The following is a 21,861-nucleotide window of genomic DNA, read 5'->3' as shown; positions in this document are numbered from 1 at the left end:
TGTGGCCGGTGGTTTGTATGTCAGATTTAGCTTGGCTTCACACATTGTAATGGCAGGGGGGATAGAGGAGCTGCTTCTACACCTGTAATTTGGGCAGTGATGGTAGAGCAGTTTTTGTTGGTTTTGTCCCTCATGCATCAATCCTTGAGTTGAGGCACAATTGAAATGACATATCTCTCCTTGCTGAAAAATAGGAATGGTGTGCTCCTGCATGATCAGATGTTAATGTGGAATGTGTTGAGAAACCTCAAAGGATGTGTAGGTTTTATTTTTCTGGGATCCTATTTTGTAACTTAAAATGTTCTGCTGTTGGACAGGCATGTGTTAATTTGAGATGTCAAACTCCTATCTGTCATGTGCCTTTCCAGCAATAATGAGTGTTCTGTAGCTGCAACTTGGTTAGCAATCAAGCCTATTTTGTATGTAGAATTGATAATGTATTTTCTCTGACACAATACTTAGCTTTAGAAGACTGAAAGCCAAAATTAACTCAGTAACTGAAGATTAGATCTGTGCAGTAAACAGGTATCACTTTTACACGATTACTCTTTTGATTTTAACAGCATTTAAAAATCTTGCTACTATGCAAGTAGAATTAGAATAAGATTGAATTTCAGGTAGGAGATTTACATGGGATTTAGAAACAAAACCTCAAACCTAAGATCATTGGAAAAAATTACAGTAAAAACCTGAATTCTCAAGATTTCTTATAAAAAGTGCTTTGGAATAGTTGACACTTCAGAGTTTGTATTTACACATGGTGTTTAGAAATAGTGCTGGACAGCTATTGCCTTTAATTTTTTTTTCAGTGCTATACCAATGCTACGTAACTCATGAAAAGCACACCATTTTCTTTATTTTATCCCAGCCTTTAGGCTGCAATCTCTAGCTGTAGGCCACTGTTGTTAAGACGCCTTGTTTTAGTTTAAATATGCGGAGACATAGTCAGGTATTGTGATGAAAGGTAGCCCTCTCAACATGAAGACATTCAGGAAAGCCAACTGCAGTTATTTTTGAGTTTTCTGAAGTGTGTTCTTCATGGGTAGTTGTCTGACTCTTAGGATAAGGGCTGAGATTCAGTTGCTGCTATTATCTGTGATACGGAAGTTGTTTAGTGCCATGGTAGAGCATTGGGTTGTTGTGAAAGTGCTGTCAATATGAGATCTCGGGTAGGTCATGGGATCCCACTCCAAGGGAGATCAGCATTCCTTAGCTTAGTTATTTACAAAATTACTGTGCTTTTATAGTTGTAATGTGCTTGGCTTGCATAAATGAGTGTATGTAATTGGTAGATGAGATGCAGCTCGTTGAGATGAACTGCATAACATGCTTTTAGTTAATGTATTTATCCTAAATTTATATCAATACGTTTCTGGACTCCTTTGCCATGTACTTTGTTATTTTCTGCAGACTTGGCTGAAGAACTATTAAGTCAGTAACACTTGAATTTTTTAAATGCTGGGTACACTAGATTTTTTTTTTTTTTCTATAATGTAACATGGAATGGTCTTGCCTTACTAATTCCAGACTCTATCCCGGAATCTGGCTTCATCTTGTACAATTAATGCTCAGATAGAAATTACATTCCCAATAGCTCCTTGTGCTTTCCATGTGGGAAGGCAATAATGTATGTGTGATCAGCAAATATAAACACTGATCACAGAAACCCAAGCAGTTCCATCACACTTGCTTTGAATGTACAATTGATTAAATTGAGCAATAAGAAATATTTTGCAACTTCATTACTGCCAATTATATCCATAGTGCTTTTGAGTAATTTGCAATCAGTTTTGTGATGTGTTGAGAGAATAAAAATGAAAGTATGCAGATAGCAGTGACAGTGACTTTAGTAACATGTCTACATGAGACTATTGTTGATTTTTGGCTGCTAAAAGTCAATTTGCTTGAGGCAAAATGATTGATTTGCACTTTAGTAGAACTCAAGATAAACACGTGGTGCTGTGTTATAATTGCTCTTAGATCATGTTTTATGGGATACTCAAAGCCTTTTAAAAAGACTGTTGTTAAGTCTCTGAACAAACTCTGCTACCTTAGGGAATTGAAGCCAGCTGTCAGCAAGGGGGAATGACTGGTTTAGCTCTGAAGGATCCCTAATAAAGGGAACTGTACAAACACCCCATCACTCTTCTGTGTGGAGAGGACTGGAATGGGAAATCAGTTGCAATGAAGTTGTTTGGAAAAAGCGAGAATGGACAGAATTCAATTTACAAGTAAAATGAAAAGGGAGTTTCTAAAGTGATTTCGTCTCATTTAACGGCTTTGTTTCAGAAATGTGTTGAAGGGAGCCATCTCTAGCTTAAAGTAGCATAGGCATTTCCATACCATTCCAAGGGGCTGGAAGTAATGATGTGCACACTCAGCCACAACTGAAAGTGTGTTTGCTAGAAAGGATTTTGGAATCTCTTAATTTTGCATAAATGCCTGTATGATTATAATTTATTTTTGTCTCAAGGGAACTCAAAGGCATTGTGAATTTCATACAAATGCTGAACACTCTCTGAAAAGGTGAGACAAAGACTGTAACTAGTTTGTTGAGCTGGGTGAAACTATAGTGCCACTGAAGTAATATCTGCATAGGTTTTACTAAGACCAGTTTGCTAGATTGGGATTTGTCTGTTTTCACTTTAGAGGTCCGCATCTGATCTAGTCATTCTGGTGTCCTTTCATGGTGAAAGAAGGAACTGGACAACTCTAGATGTTCAGTTTAGAAGCAGAGCTTCAAAGTTAAGTTATGCTGTTTACCTGTTGGCTCAATAGAGCTTTCATCAAATGTTTTTAAGTTCTTGTCAATATATGAAAAGCAAGCATGTTGGATTTTGCTCCTACTGCCTATGTTGACATAGTAACAGGAGAGACCTTAAATCTATCTGGAGAAGGTTTGTTAACATAACAAGTCAGTGTTGCATTTTTCCAGTCATGTTTACTGAGCAAAATGCTCTTGAAATTTCCAAAGATGCTCTTCTCAAGCAGCAGCTGTGGAATTGGGCCAGGGTGGACTTTCCATATCCCAGATGGGATGTAGTGGGACTACTATTTAAGGCTAAATAGTAAATAGGATTTAGCAGAAGGTGGAATGAGCTGAGATACAGCTGCTGCATCACAAAACTGAATTGTTCTCAGTTGACTACTTGTAACTTCTTTTGCCGACTGAATTGCAGCTAAGGGAGTTGGAGTAGGAGAAATAAGCTTTCTTTGGGGAGGGGGGTGAGGAGAGAAAGAAAAGATAACAATATCAAAGATGGTCTTCTCTGGGACCTCCTCACTCTGAAGCATGTATTTGTGATGCATCTGGGTTGGGGCTTCCACTAAGATGCTAGAATATAATAAAAGTGATGGGTGACAGAGTGAGAAATGAAATGCCTGCTCTTTGTTTTATTAAACAGGTGCAGTGCCATACCTACACTGGATACTGCTGGTGTGTGACACCTGATGGCAAGCCTATTAGCGGCTCTTCCGTACAGAACAAAACTCCTGTATGTTCAGGTACTGTGGGAGTGGCTTCAACAAAGGCTAATTTGATAAGTAAAGGGGTTGGGGAGAATACATCCTGTTGAGAGTACTTAATTTTTCCAGGTGACTTGGTCAGTTTACCCAGTTTAACACTGCAGTTGTGCTTTTATCTCCCTGTGGGCTTGCTGGCATTTGGAAGCGGCAAGGAAGTTTAGGCTATGGCAGGTCCACCCCGCAAGGCTCACCTAGGAAAAAACGCTAAGGCACTAAGGAAACAGCCTGTGGTAGCCAAGGCAAGAATTGCAGTGTTGTTGTGTCTACCAAAACCAGCGATTCCTGTAACAGAAGGAATAACTTTTTTGCATGAGTTGTATTTAAAGAAGTGGTTGTTGGGCTCTGTTTTTTGGTGGACCCTAAGGTCACTTTGCCTTCAGAGTGACTTCAGTTAAAAGTTTGATAAGGCAGTTCTTGAGAAACTGGTGGTTGTTGACTACTAGCCACCAAATCTGAGGTCCTGCTGTTATGATGGATTTGGGTCTTCTGATCATGTCACTCGGTTCCAGTTCTTAGTTCCTAGATTTTCATGTGGCCCTGAACACTAGTGTACAGTCTAGCTTTGTGAGCTGTGGTCAACAGAGCTGCTGTGGCAGTGGTGTGCTAGGCATAGGGAAAGCTGTAAATCTGTTCCATACTGTCTGCAAAAATTCAGGGGCAACACTAGACTTGTGCTTTCCCCTTCACACCCACTTCCCAAAGAAGAAAGAAAAGATAGCGAGTAAAGGAGTGTGTTTTTGACATGTTCAGGGATGCCGTGTAGGCACTGCAGCTGCCTCTGGCTTCATGCTCTGCAGTCTGCACCCCATGGATGTTTAATGTATTTGTCCTCTCACACCTTACACTGTTTGCCCTTTAGACAGGAGCATGACACCAGTCAAACCTTTGGGTCTTTTTTTTTTAAGCCTCCTCATCTTATTCAGTGTCCTCTTCGGCTGTAGGATGTTTTGTGGTAATACGCAAACATAGTGACTTGCATGAGGGTTTGAGCTGAGTGGGAGAACTGTCTGGGAGCCAATGACTCAATGTAGCTTGAGGGGATGCTTGCTGTTCCACAGGTACGTGGAAAGAAAATAAAATTAATATCCTGTTTTAGTGTAAGATGAAATGCTATAGTAATTTGGCTTAAATGTTAAAATATGACTTTCTTCCATCATTCCCGTGTATGGTTTTGGTAGGGCATGTTTTAGTCTTGCTTATCAGTTCATTTAGTCTTGAGCTGTTTATATAATTGTGTTGCCAGGAAAGTAAAGTCATAGTGTTCTGTAGGACACACAGATGTTGAGCTCATGATGACTGATACTGGGTATGTGCTTCCTACTTATAATCCAGCAGTAGACTGGTGATGAACTGGTCTGCAAGTGAAAGTGCTTGGGCAATAGAGTTTACATTAGAGTTTGTCTTGACCAGTCTCTTGGGCTTGTCAGAGCTGCCTCCTTTGGAGATGACTTTTGATCCATGTTTCTGGAAGGATCAGTAATTACTGGAACTGTTTAGTAATGCTGCATAGAAGAATCAGTTTCTTGGTAATAAGGCTATTCCAGAAAAAGAGGGGGGAAGAAAAAAACTTGTAATAGATTTTTACACTTTGGTAATGGATTTTTTCAAAAAGCTTTTATTATTAGTTCAAGTTTTAATGGAAAACAGTGTTCTGAAGCACTGAAGCAAACTGCAGAAAACTGTAGAATCATATGTATTATGTAAAAATCTAAGTTATATTAAAACCCCCAGGATGTGTTCAAGTACATGCTAGATCTTACTCAGTGTACCTCTTCAAATAGCTGGGGATGTTGAAATTCATTTTCTGCAAATCATCCCACTTAATCCCTTCCCTTTAGAATACTGGCCTTGCTTTCCCTGCACACTCTCCCCACCTGTTTTTGATTTGCTCTTCCTGACATTTGCAAACTTAAGAAGTGACTCTTAGTGATCTTTCCTACTTGCCCTTGGATTTATTCCAGGTTTCTTACTAGCACACTAGTGCTAGTGCTCTGTTGAGCTCTTTCAGAGCACTGGGTCTAGCTATTAAAGATTTCTTTTTTACCTTCATCCTGATTTAATATCTCAACATGCAAAACTTCCTTATGCTGTCCCAGTTTGTTGGAGCAACAGGCTCTCTGAATCCCAAGCTGAGCTGTTGGCAAGTAAAACAGATGCTCTGTGGGTTGAGATGCTCATTGTGTTAATGTGACATTATACGTTCTGTGTGATCATGCAGCATCTAAATGTCTTTTTTTCTTTTTTTCCCTTCCCTTTAGGTTCTGTAACTGATAAACCATCAAGCCAGGGTAATTCTGGGAGGAAAGGTGAGTGGAGTCCTGTGCTTCAGCAACTTGTTTTGTAATAGCAGCTGCCCTGCCAAGTCCCCTTGAGATAACTCGGAACCTGTATTCCTAACTAGCTCGGTGTGTGGGAGGCTTTCATGCCTGTGGACCTCTACCTTCAGTAGGAGGAACAAAATAACAGTCTGTTGGTGCACCATCCCATGGAGTAGAAAATGGTGTGCTCTGCTCCTCAGCCGAGATGTAGTACATGAAAACAGAGCTTCCCAAAAAAGCATCTGGCACAGAATAACCTCTTGTTCACCTTGATGTTAACTACAGAGGATTTCAAATAAAACCCCTAGAGATTAGGAAGGCTATCAATATGACTAGTACACTGAGAGTCAGGAGTGTCAATGTCATGATTGTGGCTTTATATGCATTGAAAGTGTTGGGTGGTTTCATTTTCTTTTTCACAGAACATCAAACTCTCTGGCCAGATGTGCTGGATTAAACCCTAGCTATGCTTGGAAAGTGCGTTAGACATTAGTCCTTCTTTACAGTCCTTGCTCTTCCTGAGTGAGGCATTTAGGTGTGTCATTGTTCTCCTGTGAGTAGTTGAAGCCCTTCTCTGTGTCTCTGATGTGTATTCATTGCAATAGCCTTAGGTGGGAAGAGTACATTGAGGGGCAGTCAAATTTGTCTGTAGGACTTCTCCACGCCCTGATTTTTTTCAACCCTTCTCCCCTCAACCCCCACCATTCAGAGTCAACTTTTGTCTCTACTACAGGAAAACAGTGCTGAATGCATCCTCACTCCTGCTGGTGAGGATGAAGGCTGTTTCCTGGGAGAAGTTCCTGTTTTAATATCTGAAGTGGAATTTTAGTGCTCATTCTTTAAACCAATCATTCCTCATACTTCAAAACACAGGAAAATGCCTACCTCAATGACAGTGCTTTAATTTGAAGAACATTTTCCATGCTGGGACTGTCAATACAGTCATGTGAACACTTAACAGGGATTGTAGATTGCTGTGTTCAGAGCAGTGAACATGATCAGAGAGCATTTTGAGAATATCTGTTATCCAGTCTATTGCTTATGTATTGCAGCTTAGGAAAAAGTGGGGAGGAAAAAGATGCAAAGAGAACTACTTAGTTAATACTGAATGCTGAAGTCTGCTTCTTATTTTAGATAAGGATATGTCTCTGTAAACCTGTAATTACATGTTAAAGTATAATTGGCACCTGAATGCATTGTTATCATTCTGTTAATGCTAGTCTAGCCTGAAGTACAAATCAAGTAGCTCTTGAAATCTGAATTATTTTTGGCTGGGGATTGTCTGTAGGCTTCCTACCTGAGTAGTCCTGGTCTGTTCTTTTAGAATTGGAAGCAGCTGACATTGGATTTCAAAGGAAACAGGAGCAAAAGGGGAAAACATCTGAACTTGTTTTTTCCACTTCACTCCCTTTATTAACTCAGAAGTTGGAACATGCAAAAAAGAAAGAGAACTGTAAATGGAATGAATTAATCTAAAATTTGCAATATACATCGATTCTCCTTGGTGCTGCTTGTGGCATCCTGTTTCAAGAATGGTATGCTTAGTCAGGTGATTGCAAAAACATCCTGTCAAGAAAAGGAAAATGGTTCTTTTTGGGCCAGTATGCTTCAAGCAATCATGTACATTTTCTATTCCCTCCAACTCTGAATCTGTTCATATCTATTGGAAGCCACTTTGGCCTTTCTCCATCATGTTAGAAAAATACTTGTGAGCAATAATTAAAGGGTCTTTTAAAATCAAGAGGGTTTTTGGGAGCTGAAATAATTTAGTTTAAAACTTGATGGACTTAGCATTACTTTTGGGGCTAGTGATGAATACCTAATTAAAAATTCATCTGTCTTTCTTGTCAGTGTGTTTTCTTGACTTAAGTTACTTTGATTCAAAATTCCAACATCAGATCCTATTGTAAGGAAGTTGGGACCAAGAACAGTCTGGCTTCCTCCAGGTGCTTGCTGGAGGTCTGGCTGCTCTGAAGACCAGTAGCTAGCCTGTGTGCATATAACCATCCATTCCAACTGAGTGTTCAGACTCTTTCTGTAAAGATTGCCCTTCGCAAGATGACAGGGCAGGGTGAGGAGGCGTCCAGCAGGAACTGAGTCAGTGATGACATTTCTGTTGCAGAGGCACATCTTTGAAATTTCTGACATCACTTTGGGCAACCGCTACCTGAATCAGGAGCTATTGGACTTCTCCCACTGCTCCACACACTCCTCTCTCCATCCCTGGGTAAGGGTCTCTGAGTCAAAGAGCACATTGTCTGGCACACAGTAGGCCCTCTCAGGAGGAAGCAGTAGCTGAGGCTCTCAAAAGTGTTTTCTTTTGTCTCATTCATACAGGAATGTAAAATATGGAGCTAATAAACTTTGTGTGATGCTGGTGCCTTTCAAGTCTTCAAGGCAAAGTAGTCTTTTTGGATAGAGGCTGCTCTGCCTTAGAAACTGCAGATGACTAGGGTTAAGCTGTTGGGTAATAAATGAAGACTTTATTAACATGAGCTCTTTTTTAGAAGAAACAAAATAATGTTGGAAGGAGAAGAAGGCTGGGTATTGGTAATAACCCTTTCTCCAAATGTTTTGGCCTCTCTCCTGTTTAGCCCTAATTTCTGGGAGTCAGTAGGTATAATGGAGTTGCCAGAAGATGTGATTCCACTCACAGGCTCTCTCACTATGGATGAAAAGAAAATGAAATGGCTTTATGGTCACGTGGCTTGGCTTGTAGTTCCAGAAGTGGTTCTGTGGAGCTTTCTGCAGAGAACAGACAAGAGTGCTGGCAAGAAATCTTTTTTATTTGTAAATCCCATGCTCTGGTTACCCATGTTTACATTGCTGCTATTGCTGTATGATGCAATGCCAGTTATTCATACAATTTGCCCTGTAAGGTAATTTAAATCAAATTAACTTGGCACCAAACTCAAAACTTTAAAATAGTATGTATTGATTTGTTCTGTGGCTGAGAAATGCTCTGTTGCTGGAAGGCAGAGACCTGAGGCCGCAGAGATGGAAGAATGTTTGTATGAGGTGGAATAGAAACCTAGGTTCTCCAGGACAAGCTTGGTGTGTGGACTTTACAGCTCAGACAATTACCATTGTTCTTCCTATGCTGAATTCAGCCTGCAAGCAAAGAACAAGTTTCCAAGCCTTTTGTCATGGAATGCAGTTATCTTGGGTGGGATTATGATATCCAGAACCTGCAGATTTCTGTTGCTGTCTGTTCTTTATTCCAGCTTGTTCCTTGTACAGTCTTTTCTTGTAAGCAGCTTTTTGCTCTAATTTACTCAGTTGCTGCTTCGTTTGGAAGGCCTCAGAGACTTCGAAGATGCACGCTATCCCCTAGAGGGGTGGATCTCATCTCCCCCCTCTCTCCCACTGGGAGGTTCTTAATGTTTTAAGAAGCAGTGAAAGGCACCCTTGGAGCCAATGGCACTGGATTTCTTCGCTGCCTAAAGAATGCAGGCCATTCCTTTCCAGCAAAGGGAAATTGTGCCACACGTTTGAAACAAAACAAGCAAACATAGAAGAAAACAAAACTTTCTTAATCCGAGGAATGCAGGGGCTTTAGTATCTCAAAGCTACAAATTTGGCATACTGCAGCCATGAGTATTGACTTTCGCAGTCACCAAGCAGGTTTTAATAAGCAGGCTGGTCAGGAGACAGAGGGATGTAAAAAGCAACCATGTCATTGTTTGTTTCCAATAAGCTTAAAGTCACTTGATCTTTCTTCTTAAAATCAAAGTGAAATAAAAGTAGAGAAATTGGCTATGGGTGAAGAGGAAAAAAGATATCTAGGTTGTGATACTGATTTGTTAGTGGTTGTTAACTGTTCTGGATGCTGTGCAAGATGTTGATACTATTTTTTAATCAACTGAATGAAGGAAATGGGAAGGAAGGCTTGGTTTTATAATCTGGCATTAAAAGATGATGGAAGTACAGGGTAAATATGGGCCCAATAAGCTGTCAGTGTCAGTCATGAAGAGTATTGAATGGTATGAGCTCCCTTTTTTTTTCATAAAGTCTCTTGCAATGCATTAAGTTCCAGGCCTGTTTTGACTTGCTTTGCTTCCCATACAAAAGCTGGCAATAGCATCTGCAATTCCATGAGCCTGGGGGAGATACAGGGATGTTGGTGAAGTGCAAGCTCTGATGGCCTCACAGAAGGCAAAGCCTGAGTTGAGCTGGTTTTATGCTTACTATCTTATGTAGACGAGACTCCTTTATGGAGTTGCAAAAAGCTTTTGCCCAATGAGTTTGCAGCCTACAAGAAAACACTGGAGCAATTAGAGGAACTTAAGATGAACAACTTAAAATTCCTGTCAATTAAACATCTAGAATTGGGTTCCTTTTTGTGGGTTTAACAGTGAGAAATGGGCTTAAAGGCAGGCTTCATTTCAGGGAAATTCTCCACTGCAGTTGTGGGCAAGTTGGCAAGAGAGCCATTCTGTGGCTTTCTTTCTGCTGCTTTCCAAGGGTCTTACCTCCAGAAAATGTTAATAGCCCAGTTGTACAGCCAATAGACTGCGCAATTTGAATCAGTAATGAGCCATTAGTCTGAGTCAGTAATTAGACTGAGCAGTAAAGGGTGAATGCTCTCCTCAGGCAAACCCAAGTGGAGGACAGTTTGTGACGATGTAAATAAATGGAACCGTTTGTACATGGAGACCTGGAAGCTTTGTCTGCTGGTGGTAAGAAGTCAGGTGCAGCTGGCACTAATTCACCTTCTGTTGTCTTGCAAGGAAGTTGGTTGGTACGTCCCAGAAGACAGATAATATCTTGACAAAAATGTCACGTTGAAATATGACTTTGGTCTTTACATTCTCCAGTTCTTTCTGGATTCAGCCAGGTACTGACCAAATCTGAAACAGCTGTGCTATTACACAAACTGAGCTTCAAGTCCCAAATTATTCCTGCCTCTCCAACCTCATATATACTAAGAAAATGCTCTGTGATGTCTTTAGAAGCTTGTGGAGGATACAGGAAAGATAGAAAAATATTTTATAGCCTCATCAGTAAGGTGAAAGAAATACAAGTTTACTGGAGCAGTACGAAATCAAGTGATGGTTTTAGCTGGTGAGCACCATCTTATGATGAATTTCTTGCAGAAGATTAACAGATACTAGGTCTGCAGTATGACCAAAATGAATCCTCTGGTTCCCCTAATTCTGCAGTATGACCAAAACGAATCCTCTGGTTCCCCTATGTTACATATTTATTTCTAACTAGTATACTAACTTTTAAGTCTGGATGAAGGAGAATTTTCATATAGAAATTGCTTTCTGAAGGAATACTCTTAGACCAGAGCTGACACGTTTCTGGTAGGTCTTTTCTAGGTGATACATACACACATACGTAAAGTGTGTGCATACAGTTTCATGCTTCTGGACAGAGCTGCATGTATAATATAGCTATGTGAAAACAGTTATATGAATGTCTGCTTCCAGAAAGCAGCAGGTTTTCTCTGTGTATGTGTGCTATGTGAATGCTCCGAGTCCTCTTGATGTGCTAAAGCTCAGTTTGTCCTGCCATGCACTGGTGGTGACCATTTCTCAGTCTTCCCTGATCAAATCTAGCAGGGGACAGGAAATAGTCTCTGTGAGAAACATGAATGTATGATGCTTTTGATGAAACTGGGATAAAAACTCAGGTGACTGCAAAGATTAATGCAACAAAACCACTGTCCTGCAAAGGCCTGAGTGGGCTGTGAATAAAAAGCACTATAGATGGAATTTGTAACACATAACATTTTGCTTAGTTACATTTCCAGGAAAACTCAGTGGTGGAATTGAAGTTTGCTTCTCTGTTATAAAAATAGGTCCGTAAAAAATACCATTACTTTAATTAGTAGGTTTGCCAGTTGGTAGATATTCAGAAGTCTGTCTGGTTCCTATCACTATCCCTATACTGTACATAACCTACAAAATTGTTTAATAAATTCTACTTAAATGTAGTTGTCAAAAGCAAGTGAATTTCACAGGTACGGCAGGTTGAAGTTTGTCAATATTGCAGATTTTATAAGATAGAAAGAACCCATCTTTTAGGTGGGAACAGAGAAATATAATTTTACAATACTGTGTATCCTGGATCACTTTTCCAGACTGGAGCAGTGTTATAAGAAACACTTTGATGTATCTCATAAATCAAACCGATTTGTGAAATGTTAAGGTCTAGATGAAAAATTCAACCTCAGTTTTGCTACATAAACAGTAGAATTAAAAACAATCCTTTTGTGTCCCCACGTCATTGACTTGTCTGAAATTGTTTAGTTTTCATCAAGACATTTTTCTGTGGGCCTCAGAACATATGTATCAGATTTGAGGTCGAAGGAAGTTTCATTGGCAAGTTTAAGCAGAAGGCAAATTCTGGTTTAAAGTATATTTTGTTTGATATAATACAAGAATTCTGCTTTCATCTATAAAGCAACAGTTCTAATCGGTAGGTTAGTCTATATAATACGACTTAATAAAATTGTAGTTTACAAGTGTTATTATAGCAATCTACAGACGACTCATGTCTGTAATGTCTTAAGGACAGCTGTAAAGGCTTTTAAATGATTAAGTCATAGTATTGAGCAGCCTGGTGAGTAGATCTAATAAGCAGACTAGCAATTGATTAAGCCACATCTGTTAAGGTATTAACTGTTTATGTGCTAAACACAGATTTCTGGTGTTTGACCAATTACAGCTTCCAGAGAAATGGAATACTTCTGGGATCTGTGGGTTGTTTTTGTCATTTAAATACTTCATAGCTATGTGGCCTCAACACATTTTTTTTTTTTTTTAAGAGTTGTTAAGAAAATTCTTCCCATGCTCTTAGTGTCTGGATCAGCACACCAAGATGTTATACTATTATGCTACGTATTTGTCTAGATCCTTTAAAACAGCATCATTATAACTTTGAAATTAGTAGTCCCAGACTTCCTGTCTTCTATAGCTGTTTCTTAAAAATAAACCTGACGATAAATTGGAGAAATTGCAGGGTTTGTAGGTAAGTGAAGCTAGAAGTTTTTTGCTTGTATCAGCCTAACGTGAACCTATTTTGTTTGAGTATTCATGTCCTGTAGAAGAATCTAGACATCTGAACCTTAATCAATGTAATCTACGAGCAAATGTATTTTGTTGTGAGTGCGGGGGTTCAGCTGGGGGACTGCAAGAACTTTTCTTTCAACTCCTTTGCCAATGTTTCTCTGTAAGAGAAAGAAACTATGAAACTGTGATGGGAAAGCTTGAATGCATGCAGAGCATGTGTGCTTGTAAACAAAATAGGGGAAACTGGAGAGGTAACCACAATGTTTGTTCAAGTTTCGGAGATGGCACCTTTGGGAATTAAAGCTTCTTTCGAAAAGATCTAGCTGGAATGATAGCTTCCCTTCATGCATTCATCTGGGATTTTGTTTTATGTTGATAGAAAGAGATATGTGTTGCAAAATGCTTTGATAAAGTCTAGGGATGGAAGAAGTCTTACCAACAGACTGAATTTCTTTGGGCTGTGTTGATGTCTTTTATTACATGTCACTCTGGTCCGCTTGGAGCTTAGATTCTGATGGGACATATAGGTGCTGCAGCAAAGCAATTCTCAAGTGTAAGTAAGTAAGTGTAAGTATTTGACAGACTTTATCTTGACTGTTCAAATACATTCTTGACTGCTCACAAATATGCCTTTAAATGATGATAGTTCTGAAGGTCTTGGGCTCATTTTGAACAGTTGAGCTGTAGATGTCTGGCAGAATGACTTTGAGGAATGACCTTCCTCCTCTTAAAATTTGTATTTTTATTTTTTTTTTTAATTTTGAGAGTGTGGTGTCACTTGTACCCCATGTGCCTTTCTGAGACATGCTTTGTTCCATACATAGAGATTTCCTTCTGAAGCATGTTAAATCCTTTGGACATCCTTTCAGCGCAACTCGGTTACCCTGCCTGTCTGCCTCCTGCCATTATTCTCCGTTCCTTCCCTCATACAGAAAAGCCATTCCTTCAGTTTCATAATCAGATAAAAAAGCTCTTTTGGTCTAAAATCAGATCCCGGGGTGAACCAGCTGGGGCAATATATTTAGAGAGCAGATTTGTGCTCACTCACCAAACCTCTGAACCTCTACTCTTAGTGATCCTGGGAGAGAAAAAAACCTGTGGAAACAAGCAGTGAATAAAATGTGTATGTAGGTTTTTTCCCCTTTCCATCATTTGCACACATGCAATACAGGCACAGCACCAAGGTGTCCATTCTCTTTGCCTGCGAGGAAATGAAAAGGAGTATTGTAAGCCTAAGACTAGTCTGGTTGTCAGCCAGGAATTAGTCCTCTAAAGGAGAAAGGGAGAGAGGGGCTGGTGAGAGAAGAGCCTGAGAAGGGGGAGCTGGAAGGGGGAAAGCACACTTTGAGATGGGTTCAGTGCACATGTCTAAAGATGGAAGGGTTCTTGTGCTTCCTCAGCATGCAGGTGTCGGGAGAAAGGGAGTGAGCTTGTGTTCTTATACATGGGCATGTGTCTGGGGGAGCGGGGTCAAAAATTTAGAGTATTTACTTAATCCCTTGGAACAGCTTTTTTCTCTTCCGTTTTCTTTTTGTGTTTAACAGACTGCTTTACAGGGGACACGTGTGGTAATTAACACATGCAGCTGTAGGGCTTCAGCCATATGTCTGAATTTCAAATGGCCATTGGTCTGGGAAATTTGCTGTCATCTCCACCTCCCACTTACAGGCCGTATTCCTTGAAGACGTGAGGGAATTTATAGAGTCTTTACCTTGAAGATGCCAGAGCTGGAAAGAGAGGAGTGAAAGGGAAGGTGTGTGATGTTGGGGAGAGAGAGAAGAGAGAATGAGATTCCAGTCACACCCTTCATGCCCCTTGCCCCAGGCCACTGTATATTTCAGGTAGCTTCTAAAATGTTCCCAAAGATCGTTATTTGTATGAAGCTTGCATAACAATCGTTAATTTTTTAACTCATTCAGCAAAGCAGCCAATGATCAGAATCACAATGTCCTTGTGGGCTTTTCAGATTGTTCTTCCCTTTCAGCAGCTGCAGGTATCTGGCCTCTTACGCAGCCTGTAAGTGGCAAGGTGGAGTTGATTGTGGACTCTGTGAAGCCACTCAGAAGAGGTAGTCAAGGAGGGTGTGTTTGTATGTTGGGGGGAACAGAGAATACTTCACATCAAAGCAGGGGCTCCTGAAAGATGATGTGATATACAGTAGGTAAAATCAAACCAGTGAGGCTAAACTAAACAATTATAAGATAGTTGTTGCTTTTGCCAGCAGTGATCAGGCAGCTGTTGACAGCACTATAGAGCTTTCTGCAAACTTCTCTCAAAGTCCGGGGCAATGTCAAGTGCTAAAATCTTGCTGTGAGACATCACATATTAAGTGAAATATTTCTTTGTGCGGAAACCTTTTTGTTCCTGTTTTATTTCAGTTGTTACTCAAGGCAGTGAACCAAATGGAAGAAGTTCAAAATTAAGATACTGAGGTCTAGAATCCTGCAGTATCTATCATACTTCTGGTGCTTACAGGGTGAGATAGAAATGTATTATTCTAGTCTAGGAAGCCATAAAAATGTAAGCCTCTCTTCCTCCACTTTTCCTCCTTCAGTCTATTTTTAAACTTTCTTAGTGCTGGCTATCACCAACCTCTTGATCTATCACTCACTCCATGGTGCTAAGTAACGCTGGCACTTTGGAGGTGTTTCTGCTCTGGAGAAAAAAAAAAAAGGAGAAAAACAACAAACAACAAACTAACAACGTTCCTAAATAGTGTGTACTCCAGCTCTTGCTGAAGGGGGACTGTGATTTTCTCAGCCCTTATTACTGATATGTTTTTGTGTGTTCTGTCTGTGCTCTCCACTTCCCCTGTGAAGAGTAGTGCCAGGATTGTCTGGAGCAGCCATGTACCACACTGCCTCTTCTGGCACACCTCCCTTTTCTCCCCTTATTACTGTGGACGGTGTCCCATTCTTAGGACAAGATGGCCTGACATCCCTTCTGTGGTTTAGCATGACCTTTTCCACAAATAATATGGTTGTAGCCCATATTGATATGCACTTGGATACAACTTCTGTTACATAGATGCAGGGTCTAATTCTTTTTTATTACAGCTATTTTCCTTTCAACTGTTCATCTCCCTGAAGAATAAGGTTATTCCCATTCTTCCTCTCCTCTTCATTACCTTGGTCCTTTTGTTTAGAGAAAAAGTGCTGGATTTACAGCCATATAATTTACCATAGCAAGTCTTTTCTACACCAGTTGACCCATGAAGGTGTCTGCTGGTCAAAATGAGCCTTGGAGACTCAGTTTTGAAACTGAATGCCATCCCCACAGCCAGCTACCTTTGCCCATTGGGAAATATATCACAATTCTTCAGCATGCTTCAGATAGACATGGTTTTTGCTAACAGGTAGTGTTTGTTGCTATGTGTCGCGACCAGTCCCAAAAGCCATTCAGTTCCATTGGTTCTTTTAGCTATTCCTGCATATCTTCTTGGGTGTGTGTATCAGTAGGGGAATAACAGTAGACTTTTGAAGGCCAGGTAAGTATGTAGCTGAATGAAAAAATTACTACTTCTGTAGGGAGCCTCTTTCTGCAGCCTGTGTTAGTTCTTTATGTTTGAAGGTAGGCCGATAGCCTTCCAGTGTGGTGTTGTAGCAGATCTTTTCATGACACTGAAATTGCTGCTGGAATGTGAAGAAAATAGCCATGCTCAGTGATGGTTGCAGGTTCTTGTCTTTAGCTATGTGGAAGATTGCTAGAAGCTGTGAAACATCTATCGGCTATGACAGGCAAGCTGCAATCCTGTCTGAAAACCTAAGAGATGACCAAAGCAGAACCTGGTCAAACCTCCGTCCTTTGCTCCACTTCCCACTCCTCAAAAGCAGTTGAATTAGTCTTTTTTACCGTGCTTACGTGGCTGGTGAGGATGGGATCGCAGTTTGTGCTGCAGAATACTATGTTCTGAAATTATCTGCTGTGATGTAAACGGTTTACATGTAAACGTCATGCATTTACATGTAGCATTTCTAGGCAAGCTGTACAGTGGGAACAATGCACTCTAGGTCAAAGAGGGATTTTAGTCCCTGCTGCTGCCTAGCTGATTTCATGAGGTATATGGACAATACAAAGTAGGATGAGTTCTGACACCATGGCATCGGGAATATGCCTGTTTTTCAAGATAAAAGTATTGCATTGTTTATACAGTCGTTAAGAAATTACTTTTTTGATTATTATCTCAGCAGGATGGCAGGAACAGCAGCAGGACAGAAAAGATGCAGCAATACCAGGAAAACACTGCCTTCTTCCAAAGAATTACAAAACTTTGCCTCGTAGGGAAGGAGGAGGGAGGGGAGGAACTGAGCTCAAAGGGAGAAATGGTCAAATCTGATACAATGGAAATGGTAGATTAACAAAAGTATATATGACTTGCGTCTTAGCAGCTCCCTGAAGAGTCTTTGAATAGATGTTAAGCAGGTTTGTTTTTTTTTAACTTTTTAATTTTTTTTTTCTTCTGGTTGATGATTGCAGGGTGTATTTCTAAATAATACGATGCCATATGATTTTGGTGTAGCTTCACAAATGAAGCTACTTCAGGGAGTGTTGAGGGAGGGTGGGAATAGCAAGTCCCTGAAGATGGCAGGGGGACAATGCCTTCACAGCTCGAGAGAGATTCCATATTGATCAAAATAAAGCTTTTTGTGCAACTTTAAACTGGAGATGGTCTCAAACTAGCTTGACCTTTATTACCCATTCCTCCTTTTCAGCAGATAAAGTTCAAATCTGGCCTTTGGTGTTTATTTTCCCATTACTTTGAAATCTTTGAAGAGACCTGTTTTGCTTTTTATGTAGGAATTTGGCTGTGCGTCTGAAAACTGTAAAACTGCATAAGGTAAACCTATGCAGAATGATGAATCTTCTCCACCCAGGCTTCATTGTATTTGACCTTAGAAGTGCTCTATTAACCAGTCTGAAATCTGATCATCTGGTGGTTCTCTACTCATCTCTTACAGGCAAATTCCTTTGAAAGAAAAGATCTCTGTGTTAGACTTTGGCCCCAAAATGAACTGAAAATTCTAGTTAAGTTCTAGTGTGCAGGTTCCTTGTTCTGAATTAGTTCTCTATTCAGGCTGCTTGAGAGATACTGCTGCTTCTTGTCGAAGTCTACAAAATTGGTTGACTGCTGTTTGCTCTTCACAATTTAGAGAGAAACTGGATGAAAACCAAGAAATCTTATTTCACAGGTCTCATGGTTTTGAACCCCTCATTTATTACTCACTAGAACAGAAAAGACCACATGAACTTGTGGCTCCCTGCTGTCCTCCCAGATTAGTTGACAGCACTGTAGTTGGGATCTTAGCTTGAGAAAGGGGAGAGCGATGGGCAAGCTTCAAGTTTGAATTAGGTGAGTGCTTTAAATGCTGGATTTAATTATTTTAAGGTTTTTGCTTTGTCTTCTGCTTGGAAGCATGCCTGCATACCTGAGGAAAAATATTCTTTGGAATGCTATATTTCTAGGAGTGGGTTAAAGCAACAACTTTTCAAAAGTACTGAAGCAAATTTGCATCACTAGAAAGCTTGCAACCAGCCCAGCTTAATTCTCTGAGCCTTCATGGATGAATCTGCTTGTTCCTAGAATAACATGAATGTCTGTCTGCACTGGCACTAAAATCCATGAGTTTTGCCATCAAAGTGTTGAAGTATAATGGTTTAGTTTTCAGCTGCATTATCCTCCATGCAGCAGAATTAGGAAGAATTTTTTTGTTCTTCCCAGAAAGGTTTGCATAACTTACAGAAGTGAGTCAGGTATTTAAGTGGTAATTACCATAGGGCTTGGTTCAACCTGCAAAGTTCAAATCTGAATCTGGATCTGAACTTTCCCAGAGGCAGGGGGCGTGTTTGGACATTGTGTTGGTTTGACCTATTATAGTTCTGAAATGCAGGTCCAGATGTATCTTCCCAAGTATGAGACTTTCAGGGCCACTTTTTTTGTTAAACTGACTCCTTTTAAATGATACATAATGGAAATAATATAAAACTGGATCTCATTTTGGGGAAGAGCTTTGTGTCTGAAGGGTAGTATCTTGCTGTGCCTCTGTTTTTCAAAAGAAGCTGTTTGAAAGCTGCAAAAATGAGAAGTTAGAGGGCAGATTTGTTTTGGCTAATTGCTGTAGAAGTATCTGGAGAACTTAAGCAGTAAATGAGGACTTTGGATTTTAGAGAGAGCCTATCTGAATCTTGGGATTCAACAGTTTTAAAAACATGGAATCCCAGAGACTAGAGCATTGCTATTAATACGGAGTGCTGCTTCAGAGCCCTTTTGACACATTTGCTTTTGAAGGACCAGGCCCAGGAAGAGGGAGCTCTTTGTTTGCAGTCAGAATAAACTCATTGTACACCCAGACAATTAACTCTTCAATCGACTTGCCAGCCTCTGTAAAGCACTCGGTCCCCTCTCTGTCTATCTTCAGTTTTATTCAGACATTTAAGCGCACCAATGTTTTTTGTTTATTATTCTGAAAAAGTCCTTCACAAGAATAGTCAGAGCAGATCAACATTATCCTCCCAGCAGCATTTATCTCCGCCTGGCAGTGAATGTGTCAATCAGGAATCAAAAAGCCAAACAGAGGAGGCTTTGAATTGTGTCATGGGGGTCAGAGTTACTTCCAGCTGTCTGTGCGTGGGATAGGCTTTCTTACAGGGAAAAGAATTGAGCTGCCATACAAATGCACTGACTACATTGGACCACAAAGTACTTGGGGCCTGAGTGGCTTTTTTCATGTTGATGCACCTGCGAGGGAGATGTGAGAAGAAAGGGGGGGAACTAATGCCTTCCTGAAGGAGAGGGGGAAGACTCCTTATCCTATCTGGGTGATGCCTGAAATGCAGTGTTGAAGTAAACAGTGCCTGTGTCTGTATGGTGTACAAAATAATTGATGTAGGAAGGGAAGAATCACTGCAGTGACAGCGCAAGTCAGCCTTTGCAGTTAAGAGCTGCTTAAGCCATACAGAGCTCTTTCATGTTCAGCACTTGGGCATATTTTCACCTTTTTAAGCAAAACTTTTCTGTATTTTGATCCGTGTCCAAGTATTTGTGGGCTGTTATAGCCAAAGGGATCACATTATTGCTGTTTCTTAAAAGGAAGGCAATAAAGAGTGAAAACTCGTTTTTGCTGATTTGGTTTAAAAAGTTGGGGTTTTCCTTAACAGCTGTGGGATCTCCATGCATAGACATGGTTGGGCTTGATGATCTCAAAGGTCTTTTCCAACCTAAATGATTCTATGGTTCTGTGGAAAGGGGTGTGAAAACCTGGCAGGGAAGTCTATCTGCACTGGTGCATTTCAATTTCAGCTGCTTGGCAAGAAATTATCTTGATTTGGCTGGATTGTAAGAATTTCAATTTTTTTTTGGCATGAATGCTAACTTTCTCCATTAATGTTGGCAATATATGTCTGTGCATAAAAGTTGCTGGAATAAACATGTATGTTTGTGTAAGACCCCATGTAGTGCAGCGCAGGTTTTGTTGTCTTTTTTTTTTATACTTTAAACAATACCCCCAAGCCTGGGGGTAATACACAGAAATGTCAATGTTGTAAAATTGTATTTGAACTGCACAGATACAGGGAGCTTGAGCTGACCTGACAGGTCTTTGCTGCATCTGAGTGGTTACTAAAGTCACAAAAAGGTGTACATATGACTTAAGTCCCTAAGGAGTGCTTAAGCCTAGGAAGAACTATTCTCCCTTCCTGTTGGTTTGACAGACCCACTAAAGGTGGTCTGTGCTGCATAGAACAGGACAAGTTGAGAATTCACTCTCTGTCCTGGCTGTCTGTGCTCTAAGTTGCCTATTTAGCTTGAGCTATGCTCAGTAATGGCTCACCCCAAACCAGATGATGGTAAGTGAAAGAATCACTTGACACTGGAAAAAGGTTGCCTCCTCCCAAGGCAGAGCTATGCACTTATAATTTCCATCTTGTTATTCTATCAGGCTGACTCAAAGTCTGGGAACCATTGATGTTCAAGCTGTAGGCTTACAAAAAAGACTAGATTATACGCAAGGCCTGGATGGTTGAGTGCATAAGCACTAGCACACTATAAAATGGTAGAAATGGTTTAGTGTGAGGTGTCCCTACCCTTGGCAGGGGGGGTGGAACTAGATGATCTTAAGGTCCTTTCCAACCCTAACTATTCTATGATTCTATAAATGTTTACAGAGTGTCTCATGGGTTCTAACGAAAACACAAAAGTGATGTACTGAAGGTTGAGGTTGCTTAGAAAACATACACATCTTGGTCTGTTAACATGGTGATACAAGTATATAGATGACTTCTGCAGTGGATATATTTTCTTGGCTATATGTGATATGGGAGGTTATTTCTATCATGTAACTTTTTCCCTTTCTCCAGCTTCCTTTAGGTGGCTTGAGGCAAGAACAGTGACTCAAGAGTAGCAGGCAGTTACTTCATATTCTTTTCCATAGTAATTTGTGCTTTTTCAGTGTCAGGGAGTTTACTTTTCTCCTGACAACTCAAGTTGCTCATGACCTCGGTGCCTGTTGTTCAAGTGAAAAATCACTTTAACAGTTGTCTTCCACGTGAACTGAATCTCCTTGTCTGTCAACCCGAGTATACGCTATAGTCGTTCCAGGTGTGGATGCTTGCTAGATATTCTGTAAGACTATGGGGGGGAAGTCCTAGGGGTGAATTAGGAAGTCCTTGCCCTCACTAGCAGTTGATCTGAATGTGTGAGTAATTGTTCCTGTTCTGAGTTATTGTCATGCTAATGCAACAAAAAACATTGCCTCTGACAGTAGTAGTGCAAGTGGGCGTCTGGTTCACAGCCACGGTATCTTCATGTGAAAATGGCTTAGGAAACATTGTTTGGACCTGCCTGTTTCACTCTTACTAGTGATAAGATAAAAATGCAATTTTTAAGTTAAAACTAGTTGAGACAGAAAAATCGGTTTAAGTTTTATGAGTGTGCCCTGGGAAAAGAAGGATTACTGGAGAGGAGTTTTTTGTCTTTAAAATGATGTCCCGTTGGGTATATATAC

At 40.3% G+C, this 21,861-nt stretch overlaps 1 protein-coding gene across 7 annotated transcripts in view; it reads left to right on the top strand.

Annotated features, from left to right (window-relative positions):
* SMOC1 (SPARC related modular calcium binding 1) overlaps nucleotides 1–21,861 on the top strand; it is a 138,543-nt gene that overhangs the window by 61,830 nt on the left and 54,852 nt on the right. For all 7 annotated transcript variants that reach the window (XM_061463249.1, XM_061463243.1, XM_061463248.1 and 4 more), the window contains exons 4-5: nucleotides 3,405–3,504; nucleotides 5,784–5,831. In XM_061463249.1, the coding sequence (XP_061319233.1) occupies nucleotides 3,405–3,504; nucleotides 5,784–5,831 (148 nt within the window). The remainder of the gene's footprint in view (nucleotides 1–3,404; nucleotides 3,505–5,783; nucleotides 5,832–21,861) is intronic.

This window comes from Pezoporus flaviventris, unplaced genomic scaffold (genome assembly GCF_033815535.1).
Source record: "Pezoporus flaviventris isolate CSIRO_AGI_PZ_B2104156 unplaced genomic scaffold, CSIRO_AGI_Pfla_v1 ptg000036l, whole genome shotgun sequence".
Lineage (NCBI taxonomy): Eukaryota > Metazoa > Chordata > Aves > Psittaciformes > Psittacidae > Pezoporus > Pezoporus flaviventris.
This window is presented reverse-complemented; position numbering and strand designations above follow the sequence as displayed.